The sequence below is a fragment of the Balaenoptera musculus genome, chromosome 3 (genome assembly GCF_009873245.2).
Source record: "Balaenoptera musculus isolate JJ_BM4_2016_0621 chromosome 3, mBalMus1.pri.v3, whole genome shotgun sequence".
Lineage (NCBI taxonomy): Eukaryota > Metazoa > Chordata > Mammalia > Artiodactyla > Balaenopteridae > Balaenoptera > Balaenoptera musculus.
Window position 1 is genome coordinate 59,618,982 of NC_045787.1, and position 13,976 is coordinate 59,632,957.

The 13,976-nt window shown below is 40.2% G+C and overlaps 1 protein-coding gene across 5 annotated transcripts in view; it reads left to right on the top strand.

The window, feature by feature from the left end:
* The window catches only part of PDE8B (phosphodiesterase 8B), a 384,244-nt gene that overhangs the window by 38,790 nt on the left and 331,478 nt on the right, over positions 1-13,976 (top strand). For 4 of the 5 annotated variants that reach the window (XM_036845326.1, XM_036845330.1, XM_036845328.1 and 1 more), the window contains 2 exons: positions 11,761-11,970; positions 12,087-12,219. In XM_036845326.1, the coding sequence (XP_036701221.1) occupies positions 12,199-12,219 (21 nt within the window). In that variant the 5' untranslated portion in view covers positions 11,761-11,970; positions 12,087-12,198. Of the gene's footprint in view, positions 1-6,180; positions 6,371-11,760; positions 11,971-12,086; positions 12,220-13,976 lie in introns of all 5 variants that reach the window. The other variant, XM_036845327.1, reaches the window with a different exon arrangement.

Sequence of the window (13,976 nt, forward strand, 5' to 3'; positions counted from 1 at the left end):
AGAGGCCTATAGAAACCATGGAGAACTTGATCTGTATAGGGCAAGAAATGGACTGTAGTAGTCATAGAGGTGTACTGCTTAGATGTCCCTTAAAGATAATCTGCCATGTATATCATAGTTGACTGATAGCCCAGCTGCCACACCTCTGGATCCAATATCATGGGAACAAAGAGGCCATACTTCCCTTAGACAGCTTCCAGCTAATAACTGAATAAGATGAGGGTACTAGAGCTAGGCTATGCCTACCTGTTCCTCTCATGAACAGTTTGTGTCTCAGAGACTCCTCTTTGGCCTGGCTGACACCTTTTCAGAACTGTTCTGAGGTCTGAAGCTTTTCCTACTCAAGTCTCTCTTTCCCCTCTCCTTTCACAGGTATCAGACCTGCGTTGTGATCTGAAGGTTCTTCCCATCTACTCTTGTTCTTTATCCCTTTATCCTTCACAGACATTTACCCCAGTAAATCTCTTGTACATCTAATCTCCTCTCGATAGCTGCTCAAAGGACCTGTCCCATAGTGTTTTTGGCAATAGCAATTGACGTACTATGACTTGGTGTAGTTTTTATTCACTGTGTTGGACACTTGGGGGACCCTGTCCATTGAGCGACTTGAGACTTTCAGTTAGAGGAAATTTTATTTCTTCTTTTCAAATCTTCTCTCCAAATTTCTCTTTCTGGAACTCCTATTAAGTTGGATATTGGACCTTCAGGATCAAGCTTCTAATTTTCCTATCTTTTCTCTTCTATTGTCCATATCTTTTTTCTTTTTGTTCTGTTTTCTGGGAGACTTCCTCAACTTTATCATCAAACTTTTCTATCAATTTTCAAAATGTCAGGTTTCTTATTCTTTTTTTCTAAATTAATTAATTAATTAAATTTATTTTTGGCTGTGTTGGGTCTTTGTTTCTGTGCGAGGGCTTTCTCTAGTTGCGGCAAGCGGGGGCCACTCTTCATTGCGGTGCGTGGGCCTCTCACTGTCGCGGCCTACCCTGTTGCGGAGCACAGGCTCCAGACGCGCAGGCTCAGTAGTTGTGGCCCACGGGCCCAGTTGCTCCGCGGCATGTGGGATCTTCCCAGACCAGGGCTCGAACCCGTGTCCCCTGCATTGGCAGGCAGACTCTCAACCACCGCGCCACCAGGGAAGCCCCAGGTTTCTTATTCTTAATTTCCAAGAGTTCATTCTTATTTTCTAGTTATTTGTTTTCTTTAGCATCTTGTTTTTATTTCCTGAATGCACCTTCTCTTCTTATCTAAGGGTGTTATTTCTAGCTTTTTTGTCTTTGAAGTATTCATTTATTCTTGGCATTGTTCTACTTCCTCTTACTTATTTAAGAATTAGGCACTAACCAGCTTAGTGGACAGTCTGTGAGCTTGGGAGGGGCTTGTCACCCCTTGGCTCCAGTGCAGCGTATATGGCATTAAGCTGGCCATTTCAGTGGCGGAAACTCAGATGTCGGTGTCTGTTGGACGTCTCTCTGGGACCATTAATGTCTGGAAAGAAGAATTTTCCAGTCTCATTATTAAAGGATCTAAGTCTAGCTGCTGGCATTTTTGAGACTGAGATGAGGAGGACATTTGTATCATTCAGTATTTTTACTCTGGAATCTAACTTCCACCATCTTAAAAGCTTTCTGGTTCAATTTTTTTCCCAAAAAAATATATGTAGGGAAGTTTTTTTTTTTTTTTTAATCACTTTGTTTGGCTTGTGGGTGAGGACCAAATGCTCACTAAATGGATTCTGAACAAATCTCCCTATTTTCATCAGTTGCCTCCCTCCAATTAGTGCCTCAAAGCCTCAGCTTTTCAGGGGGGCGTGCACTGCCAAATCAGTTTGCTTCTTGGTGAGTTCATGCTCTGCAAGTTCTTAAGTTCCACCTTTCTCTACTCTGCTCAGGCCAGAATTTTCCAGTCACTTTCTGTCTTCATGTATTGTGATTTGAGAAGAGAAGGGCGTACTGGTTTCATCAGTGCTGCATGTGTGTTTCTGTTTCTCATCTTACTTGTTGCTGAGAGGCGAAAGGAGAAACAAATCTCTTTTCTGTACGGCCTTAAAACTGAAGTTCTTCCCCAGGCTTTTTTCATGTTAAAATAGTAAATGCCTAATTCCTAACTAGCTTGTGTAGGTTATGCCAGGAGAGCCTGTCCTAGGAGAACTTGGGGCACCAACACTGCAGGTGTACATAGATGCAGCTGGATCGAATGCCAAGAGCAGGAAGCATGATCGAGATGGGAAAGAGCACTTTTCCAAATGGTTTGTTCAAAAATGGGATGGGGCTTCCCTGGTGGCGCAGTGGTTGAGAGTCTGCCTGCCAGTGCAGGGGACGCGGGTTTGAGCCCTGGTCTGGGAAGATCCCACATGCCGCGGAGCAGCTGGGCCCGTGAGCCACAACTACTGAGCCTGTGCGTCTGGAGCCTGTGCTCCGCAGCAAGAGAGGCCGCGATAGTGAGAGGCCCGCGCACCGCAATGAAGAGTGGCCCCCACTTGCCGCAGCTAGAGAAAGCTCTCGCACAGAAACGAAGATCCAACACGGCCAAAAATAAATAAATAAATAAATAAATGAAAAAAAAAAAAAGGGATGGGAACTGTAACGGGGTTGAGGGTGGACTCAGTCAGATGTGGGAGAAGGAACAGATATGAAAAGCTCCAGTGCTCATGGGCTGGCCAAGGCAGAGTCAAGATGGAAGCAGCTTATTTGAATTTCTGTCCAAGCTCTTCTAGTGGCCGTGTCAGACCTGTCTGGATGCCACTGCCTTAGAGAAGACTGCTTCCTGGTCCTCATTGTCTTACCACGAAGTAAGGAACACCAGTGGTCAAATTCCAGAGTCAGCGAGTGCCCTCTATAGAAAAGACCACTTCACCAAAACCTCAGAAAGTCACACTCTTGCTCTAGCTATGAGTCTATCTACTTTGCCCTCACATTTTGTATATCTTGTTCAATTTGGGCATTATTTTCCCCTGCAGGAGTAAAATAGAGAGTGGTGGATGTGGGGTGGTATGACTAGAGATTGGTCATTGTTAAAGCAAAGGGGAGGCTTCAGAGTCTGAGATGGCCAAGGGGGGACACCAAATCCACAGACCAACCAGAGCAAAGGCACAGATGTGTTGCCCACCCGAGAATCATTACAAATAAGGATGGCCACCCAGGGAGCAGGAGAAACTCCCTCCACTTCCCTGGCACCTTAGGCTGCCCATGTTGATAGTGACCAAAGTCTCAAAACCATATATCTAAACATCTGTTGTGACAAGTCCAAGGGCACTTACGAGGACATGGAGTCTGAATATCTGAAATAGGTACCATCCTTGGAAAGTTGGAGCCTAAGGATGCTGTCTCCTCAGCCCCTCTCAGCCTGAAGCACCACAATGATTTCTTATCCTCACCCCTCCCTAACCTTTCACCCTCTGTCCCTGCTTTCAGGCCCTAAATGGATTAAGTTAGGAGTTTCCTAGGACAAGTGACACTTTTCCCTCTTGCTCTCAGTTTTTTTTTTTCTTTGCGCAATAGCATGTATATTTTGAGTAGAACAAATGGGTGAGGATTATCTGCCTGAGAGCCCTTTCCAGAACAGGGTGTTTCCAGAACAGGTAAACGGAGTGCTGTCATTCTAGTCTATTGTGATGATTAACAAGATTTCCTTATTTCCTATGAGTTTGTTTATCAAAGGCTCTAGTGTGGAATTTATTTAGGAAAAACAAATTCTTTCTAGCTTCTACTTCTTGGCTGAGAGGAATAGGGATTCATGGTTTAGGAAACCCCAAATAGGAAAACCTTCTTGTTTTTTCCTTTGAATTAATCAGTTATAAATTAATCAATTATTTTCAACTTTTCTACCTGCTTTTATTTCCCACAATCCAGGCCCCTTTCCTACTATGCCCAATCATCAATCTACAGGACTGTGTAAATATAATTCTTGTTGATTCTTTTAAACATTAACCATAATCCAGCCCCCCCCCCCAAAAGTCTTAGTAGCGCAGTCCTAGCAGAGCAAATTTTAACACTGACCCAAGTGATTTGTTTTTTATTTAGATACTTTGAACTGAATTCAGAGGGTGAAGTGGTCATAGGTAAAACTAACAATTAGTTACCCCAAGCTTGCAATAGAGGCAAAGAAATGTCAAGTCATTAATGAAAATGACTCCAACTTCCCTCCTGAAACCAAGTTGTTCCCAGTACGTCGATGTCTGTCACAATCTGTGTAAAAGGGCAGAACATGCTACACAACAAACCATTTGAAAACCCAGCTGCAAAACATTAAATCAGAACACACAGGCCTTTGGGCAGTGTGAGGCTGACTTGTCTGCAGCAAGATAGTTGCCAAGGGAAACAGAGAGCGCTCTTTGCAGGGAGCCCTCAGGGGCTCAGCCAGTTCTCTTCCCCTTTATTTCTCATTCGGCTAAAGAGAGTGAGGCCATTTCCTGCTGACCACAGACGCGTGGGTAACCTCTCAGCAGAGCCAAGCCCAACTTGTTCATCCACAGAACTATGATTTAAATAAACAGTGGTGTTTTTAATCCACCAGGTTTGGGGTTGGTTTGTTACATAGCAATATAATCTGATGCAGTGTACTTCCCTGTACACTGTCTTTTGTCAATTTGGTAAAAATTCTCAGTCATTATCACTTCAGTTGTTGCTTCCTCCCCATTTCCTATTTCCCTCTTCCATAACTCCTAATGGGTATATTTTCTGTTATTTATGATTCTGTCCTTGGTGATTCTTAAACTCTTTTTTTTCCCCCCCTTTTTATCTCTGTGCTACATTCTGAGTCATGACCTTAGTTCCAGTTTCCTTATTTTCTATGCAAGTATTAAATATATCTATTTAGTTTTGACTTTCAATGGATATAGGTTTCATTTATAAAAGAACTATTTGGTCCTTTTCCAAATCTACCTTTTCTTTTTCCATGATTTCCTGTTTTCCTTTGTACTCTCTATTCCTTCTTTCATCTTGTAAGTCATCTAAAACATACTTATTTTATAGCCATCTATAGGTTGATCTGTTTTCTCTACTTCGTGGGGCATTATTTCTCCTGTTAATTTCATGATCTGGCCCTGGGTGACTTCCTCCTATGATTTGTAATTTTTATTATGAGCTTATTTTCAGCAGGGTTTTTTCCCTTGGGGAAGCACTGTGTGCCTGGGGTTGTTAGATTGTCCCTTCACTGTGGCTGCAAGTTTGCTTCTGCTAGACTCCTAGAGACATCACCAGTTCTCAACTTGCTTTTATGTTCCTTCTCCGCCTGGTATTTCTGTCTCACAGTGAAAATGCAGAACTCATGTCAATGTATGACACAGGTATGGTTTCAAGTTTTTGTGGGTGAATTTTTTTTTCACCTATAGCCTGAGGACACAGGAACTTATCTGATCCTGTTTTTGCCAGTAGCCTAGCACTCAGGAACTCAGATTTTGCAGATTGCTCAATGCCCGCCCATTGCTTCCTTGCTCACACCAGAGACAACATCTTATTGGCCTGCAAGGGTGTTAAAATCCCTAGCTGGTCCAAACCCTGCACAGGCTACAGAAGCATTAGCCCCTACTTACTGCTCAGCCTCTAGGTTCCCTCTTTGTTTCTAGAATAGGGAGAGTTCCCGTTCTTTCTGTCAATGGCACGTATATACACGACTGTTTGTCCAGTGTTTCTCAGTAGCAGTAGCCGAAGGGGAACCCTTCTGCGTCAACTCAGCCCACTGAAATGCTGGAGGTTCTCTTCACACTTTTGAGATATAATTTTATAATAATGAAAGGTAAAATTCACAAGAAAGACATAACATTTGGGAATCTGTATATGCTGAATCGCAGTGCATCAAAATATACAAAGCAAAATGTGTTAGAAACACGATCATCGTGGAGACTTTAACATGGTACGTTGAGACTTTACCAAATCAAGAAAGTAAAAATTAAACATAAAGAAGGATCTGAATAGTACTACAAACAAGGCAGGTTTACTACATATACATCACACAGTAATCTAGAAAAGTGACTATACATTTTCTGATGCTCATTTAACATTAAAACCCTCAAGAATTTAAACAGCAGTAGATAGAGTTGAATTGCTCATGGCTTGTTGCTAAAGGCATTTGCTGTACCTGTGTCATGGAAGGTCCTCTGCTTTGGATCCCCTCTGTGTCCAACTCAGATTTAAACTCTGTGGGCCACTAAAGTCCTCTGAATCATCTCCAACTCTGCAGGATGCATCACAGAGCCACTTTGTTCAGCTGCAATTTGGAGACAGGGTCATATCCGACTTTGGCTATTTCTGTACAGACCACAGATCCTTGAAGCAGGACACTCCTCCTTACCAGCATCTGACTCAACAAATCCACCTGTCCACTTAATTGGTGGCCACTACCCAGTAACTCCTACTGCCAATACCATAAGGTTTGTTTTGAAAACTTTGCAGCTTATTGTAATATTGCTTGTAATTATGAAAATTGAAAACAACGGAAATGCCTATCAAAGGGGGAATGGATAATAAAATATGTTTGTATTATCCTGTGATATGATTTTTATCATAATATCCTAGTATATTGTGATGTGCATTATCATAATATTCTATTATATTATGATATGAATTGTTATAACAGCCATTAGAAGGAATGGGTTGTACCTATATGTAGCATAATATATCCATGTGTAAAATAATCTTTATGTAATGTCAACTCATGACAATGTAATAAAGAAGAAATTTTGTGGAATAAAATGTACATGTTGTCATTTACATGAGTTTTAAAACATGTAAATAATATGTATTATTTAAGAATATATATATATGCGTGTAAAATTACCACAGATGGTTGGGATATACACTAAATTCATGATAGTTGCTTCTGGGGTTTGGGGGTGAAGAAATAGAACAGTGGCTGGGGACTTAACTATTATCTGTTTTATTTAATTTATATAAGCACTACTGAGGCAAATATGATAAACTATTAATAAGTGTCAATTCTGAGAAGAAAAAATGTATGTGTGTGTATGTTAGTCTTTTTTCATTTTTCTTTTCTTACAACTTTATTGAGGTATAAATTATGTACAATAAACTACACATATTTAAAGTGTAATAAAGTGTGATAAATTTTGACAGATGTATGCACCCATGAAACCTTTACCACATGAAGACAGTGAACATTTCCATAACCTCCAACAGTTTCCTCAGGCCCCTTTGTAATTCATTTCTCCTTCCTGCCTTGAACTTGGGCAACCACTGATTTACTTTCTGTCACTATAGATTAGTTTGCTTTTTCTAGAATTTTATATAAATGGAATCCTACAGTATGTGCTTTTTGTTTTTGGCATGGTTGCTTTCACTCAGTTTCTTAAGAGAGCAGCAATTTCTCAAAAACAATTCGAAAAATCTTTAAAAACAATTTGAAAAACAATATGGAGCATATATCTGTGATTCAGAAATAGAAGAGGGAAGGAATCTGTGGAAAGGAGGTACCATTTGGGATACACTCCCATTAGGCAGAATGAACATATCTACTATAAGGCTTCCATATTCACCAAAATCTTCCCTCATATAACCTGTATTTTTAAATTTTCTGACACTGCCTGAAATTGCACAGATAAGAATCTTTTGACTATCTAAGATACCCATTTAAAAACAGAGGCATCATTGAGAATTCATTAATGGCAGTTGATTTGATGAGATACCTGTCATTCTAACCCCACCTGAACTTGGCTTTACTGGGGGGATGGATGCTGGGTCATGGGCAAGGGGAGCTCAGGTGTATTGAAGCATGGAGAATTGCAGAATGTAGGGAGATGTGAGTGAGGCAGCACCCTAGGAGACTTCTGACAACACTAGAATATTGGGAACTAGGAGACTGGGATAAGGACCCGAAGAGGTGGGAGAGGGCCAGAAAAGAATGTGGGAAGATATCCAAAGTTAAGAGTCACCCATTTCAAAATGTTCCCGAAGAGCAGCCTCCACTGAGAAATTGAGACAGAAATTCTCATTTCATCTTTCTGCATCTCTTAAGCTTAAGATCAGAGAATTCTTATTCCCTAAATTCAACCTGATATCATTATTGCTCTGTGACCTAAATTGGCTTGGCTGGGAACCACTGTTTCTGTGGGAAAATGTGCCCAACTTTCAAATAACTGAAACATAACTTGTTATATGCCAGCCAGGAACTCCTTAGGTATATAAATCTTTGTACAATGAACTATGTTATAATGGAAATATTTTCACAGATATAATTCTTAATCTATAGCCAATATCAGTCATTAAAACATACTGTTCAGTCCTTGGCCCCATAAGGGTAGGATGTTATAGAGAAGTTGGAAAGGAGCCAGGGGAGACAAAGTAAATGATGAAAGCTTTTGAAAAATAGCCCTTCAGGGAAAAGTCTACATTAGTTCAGAGAAGAGAGGTGTGAGTAGACTGAATATCAGTCTTCAAACTATAGAGGGATGTTACATTATTGACACCAAGTCTTTCTTCTCTGTTTCCATAGAGGGAGATATGAGAGAAAATGAGCTTCAGCTGCAGTGGAAGGGATGTAGTCTGGTCAGATGTCCCCAGCATGAAGGTTAGAATCCAGTCTCAAGTTACTAAGCTTCATTCTCACAAGGGAAGAAGTCATTCTTGAGATTTCTCAAGAGCTCTCTGCTCAGTGGCAGGCCAACTGCACCCAGACCTGGTCACCTGTCCAGGTGGTTTGCATACAGTATTATTTAGGAAACTGATAAGTTCTGTCCAAATACAGAAAGTGCTTCAAGGCTACAAAGAGAGTAAAGCAAGGCTAGTGGGAAAGTCCAGACGAGGGAGATCGTAGCCTTCCATCCATCCGTCATTTGACACGGTTGGCCAAGGCTGCTCCAGACGGCCCTCGGAGTTAGAGCGTGCACTGGGAAGGCGGCGAGAGCCCCTCCGCACTGTGGGCAGATGGGCCACCTCTCAGGGTGGAGGCCATTTTTGCCATCGGTGTGTTTTCAGGGGCTGTTGAAATGCCTCCAGAAGAGAGCAACTGGGCCAGAAACTGGAGGCTGGGTCAAATGAGGAACAGTAGAGGGAACCACGTGTGTTGGTCTGGAGGAGATAAGCTCGGGCCGGGGAGGACAAGAAGTCATTTTCAAATATTTGAGGCGCTGTCAAGTGCAAGAGAGATTGGAATTGTGCCGTGCAGCTCCAGAGGGAAACGCAGAGCCAGTGGTACAGGTCGCAGGGATGGAGTGTCTGCTGAGAAGAAGGAAGCGTTTTATAATAATTAGAGATATTCAAAGAGGATTGAGGCGCCTAGTGATGCAGGAAGTGTTTGTGTAAAGACTGGTTGAGTATCTCACAAGAACGTTGACAGAAGAATTTCTGGATTTTTTTTTTTTTTTCTTTTTTTCCTAAGTCTCGCTAATCAAGAGAAACTTCTTGGAGAGCGAGCTGACTTAGCAATAAGCATTTTTCTCCTGGTGCTCAGGAAAGGTGGGCTTCGCAGTCTGAACCACTAGAGGGCGTCAGGACAGCAGCATTCCAGAGCCGCCATCCCGGCTCTTTAAATAGCAACCGATACTGAAACCTGGCTCTTGCCTCCCTAATTCTGCCTTCTGTGTCTCCGCCATGAATCTTTCAGGAACGCTTACATCTGATTAAATTCTTTAATGTCCGAGGGGTCGCTGTACGTCCAGAGGCACAATCACTGCTGTTGGTACTTTAACGCTGGATTTACTAATTGTGTAAATAGATTAAACAATATTCCTCTGAAAATCTGAACGCTCCTTACACAACGAAAAAAAATTAAAACTTACGAATTTAACAAATGTAACATTTTCCAGACATTTAAATATTAATTTATAAGCTAATTGAATTTCTTCTAAAATAATGAGTATCCTATATCGGAATCTTTTAAGTGCTACAAATGCCTTTAAAAGCAGAAACATACATATGAATCATCACAATGATTACAACACTTACTATTATATTTAAACTTAAACTGTTATAAAGTACTTATATATACTTAAGTTTATTTCTCGTCTATCACTATACTTACTCTTATGAGTATTCTTATACTCTCCTGAGGATAGAGTATGTTTAAAAATGCATATTTCTTTACCTTCCTGGTGATATAGTAATTTTGTCAAACTCAAAAGCAAAAAAAAAAAAAAAAAACATCTCTGAGTAGCTCAGGTTGGAAGTGCTGGGTTTTGAAATTTCTTACAAACATACAAAATCTTCCCATGTACTTAAAATTCTAGCAGATCTAATCAATTAAACTTAAAAACACAAGGTTACATTTTGGTACCTGAAAGTGGAGTGTTGCTATAACAAATACCTAAAACAAGTGGGATTGACTTTGAAACTGCTTAGAGGCTAGAAGAATTTTGAGGAGCATGATAGAGAAAGCCTAAGTTGCCTTGAACAGACTGTGAGTGAAAATTCAAACTTGGAGGCTGCTGCCAGTGAGGGCTCAAAAGGAAGTAAGAAATGTGGAAACTGGAGGAAGAGATTTCCTTGTTAGGTAGTAACAGAAAGCTTAGCAAAATTGTCTCCTGAAATTATATGTAAAGCAGAACAGGTAAGTGATGAACTTGTTTATCTAGCTAAGATTTCCAAGCAAAATGTTGAAGGCGCCACCTGGTTTTTTCTTGCTACATATAGTAAAATGCGAGAGGAGAAGGAAAAAATGAGGGGAAGAACTGTTAAACAAAAAGGAACTGGGACTTGATGATTTTGAAAATTCTCAGTCTCTCCAAATGGCAAAAGATGTTAAAAGTAAGAAATGACTTTCAAGCATGTGGCATAGAGTTAAACCCTGGCCTGGGAAAATGCCAAGTGGTTATTGTACTAGGTTTTGTTAAAACCTCAGGAAGATCTAAGGATCAGAATAGTATTCAGTCACATGATGGACCCTCTCTAGAGATGAAAGGTGTGCCTCATACAACTTCTCATATAATAAGGCCTGTCTTGAGTTGTCCCATAACCATCTCAACATCTTTACCCTAGCTAAAGGAGTGCCTGTCTCAAAAGAACTGTGGATGTTACTCACATGTAAGGGAAATTGACAGGAGACCCACAAGGTATTTAAGAAATTTATTTTGGCGAAAGCACTGCCAACTTAAACGGAAAGGGACAGAAACAGTACAAAATGAAAGGAGGCTGTTAGATCTCCAAACTACTGGCAGGAAGCAGGATGATAAAAGTACTCAACTGCAAATGTGCTACCTTTCATGAAAAAGGTAACGTGACTCAGAGGGCAGAACCAAGAGTTACTGTGGATTATTCCCAGGCCCTAGAATCTAATTAAGGAACCCTGGTAAGAATTTGCTAGGCTGAATTTCAAAATTTCTTTGGATTGGTAACTCCTTTTCACCTTTCATATATCCCGTCCCATTTTAAATAGAATGTGTATAACTATTTTACATACCTGTTCCTCTACTGTGTGTTGGATGGTTGGGCGTCAGATAGCTTGTCTAGTTTTGTAGACTGAGAGTAACTATACTTAAGCAGACTCATTCCTACCTGGACCTGATTTAGATGATGAGATTCTAGACTTTGAGCAGATGCTATAAAGGTATGAGATTCTTGGGGAAATTGGGAGGGAGTAAATGTATTTTTCATGTGGGAGGGACACAAATCACTGGGGACCAGAGGGTAGACTGTGGTGGACAGACTCTAGGGTAGCCCTTACATTCCCTGCCTCCTGTGTGTGATTCCTCTTGAGTGTGAACGGGACCTGTGAAATGCTTCTAATTGGTAGAATTTGGCAAAGGCAATTGGATATGTGTGGTTATGTGCACATGATTATATTACATAAAACTGCAATTCGTCTTGCTAGGAGACCTCCTCTCCTCTGCTGGCTTTGAAGGAGCAAACTGCCTTGTCATGAGCTACCATATGCATCAAGGAGCTGAAGACAGCCTCCAACTGATGTCAGCAAGAAAGTAAAGTCCTCAGTTGACAACCTGCAAGAAACTGAATACTCCAACAGCTGTATGAGCTTGGAGGCACATCTGACCCCAGTCAAACTTTTGAAGTCCACAGGCAGGTAAGCAGAAAAGGAAGATCACGAGCAGGCTGGTATCCCATGAACGTGAGCCAGAATTCCACAAAGACAGGTTGAAACTCATATTTGTTCTTGTTGTCTTTGAACTTGTTGACAAGGGTGTCCTACAGAAGCTGGAGTCCTTCGTCATGGGGCTAAACACATACACCTGGCCCAGGAGTCAGACAAACTGAATGGGAATCCAGGGAAGGAGAGCAATTGCAAGCCCGGATGCTGCGTCACACCAATGAGGTGAGTAAGCAGATCAGAAACAAGGTGTGTCAGCTCCAAAATGACTTATACAGGTACCAAAATATAACATCATATAAACTTATACAGTCTTAAATATTTCTAAACTGTTAACAATGTTGGAACAACTCTCTTTTACATTTAACCTTAAAATCCCAAGTCTAATTTGCACTTTCAAAAGTTCACCATGGCTGTTGAGTGGAGTATTCTCTTATATGATTGTATAACATTGTGTTTATACATTTATCAGATAACAGATATTTGGGTTGTTTTCAGTTTTTGAATGTTATAAATAATGCTACTGTAAATATTTACGTACAAGTCTTCGTGCAGACATATGTTTCTTTTTGTTTTTTTGTTTTTTATTTAACATCTTTATTGGAGTATAATTGCTTTACAATGTTGTGTTCGTTTCTGCTGTATAACAAAGTGAATCAGCTATACGTATACATATATCCCCATATCTCTTCCCTCTTGCGTCTCTCTCCCACACTCCTTATCCCACCCCTCTAGGTGGTAACAAAGCACCGAGCTGATCTCCCTGTGCTATGTGGCTGCTTCCCACTAGCTATCTATTTTACACTTGGTAGTATATGTATGTCAATGCCACTCTCTCACTTCGTCCCAGCTTCCCCTTCCCCCTCCCCGTGTCCTCAAGTCCATTCTCTATGTCTGCATCTTTATTCCTGTCCTGGCCCTACGTTCATTAGAACCTTTTTTTTTTGGTTTTTTTTTTAGATTCCATATATATGTGTTAGCATACGGTATTTGTTTTTCTCTTTCTGACTTACTTCACTCTGTATGACAGACTCTAGGTCCATCCACCTCACTACAATTAGCTCCAGTTCGTTTCTTTTTGTGGCTGAGAAATATTCCATTGTATATATGTGCCACATCTTCTTTATCCTTTTATCTAGACATATGTTTTTATTTCTCTTGGGTAGATTTCTAGGAGTGGAATCACTAGGTTGTATGGTAAATGTATGTCTAGCTTTTAAAGAAACCGTCAAACTGTCTTCTACTGTCGTTGAACTATTTTACATTCTTATCAACAATGTATGAAGATTCCAGTTCTTCCACATCCTCACAAACATTTGGTGTTGTCTCTCTTACATTCTAGCTGTTCCAGTAGGTATATAGTAGAATCTCATTGTAGTTTTAATTTGCATTTCCCTAATGACTAATGATTTGGGCATCTTTCCACATGCTTTTTAGAAATTTGTGTACCATCTTTAGTGAAATATCTATTTAAATCTTTTGCCCGTTTTTAAATTGGGTGGTCTTATTAATGAGTTGGAAGAGTTTTTTTATTTCTTCTATATACAAGTCCTTTATAAGATCTATAATTCTGTATATTTTCTCCTAGTCTATAGCTTATTTTTAAAATTTTTTGCTTAGTGATCTTTTAGAGTACAAAAGTTTAATTTTGATGAAGTCCAATTTATCATATTTTCTTTTAAGTGTCATGGTTTTGTTGTCATATCTAAGGACTCTTTGTTCAACCCAAAGTTACCAAGATTTTCTCCTATTTTTTTCCCAGAAGTTTTATGGTTTTAGCTCTTATATTTAGGCCTGTGATACACTCAAGTTCATTTCTTATATATGATGTGAGATAAGGGCCTAAGTTTATGTTTTTGTATGTAGGGGATATGCAATAGTCACCATTTGCTGAAAAAAGACTAATTCATTCCCCCATTGAATTATTTTGGCACCTTTATCAAAAATCAGTTGACCATAACGCAAGTGTTTATATCTGGACT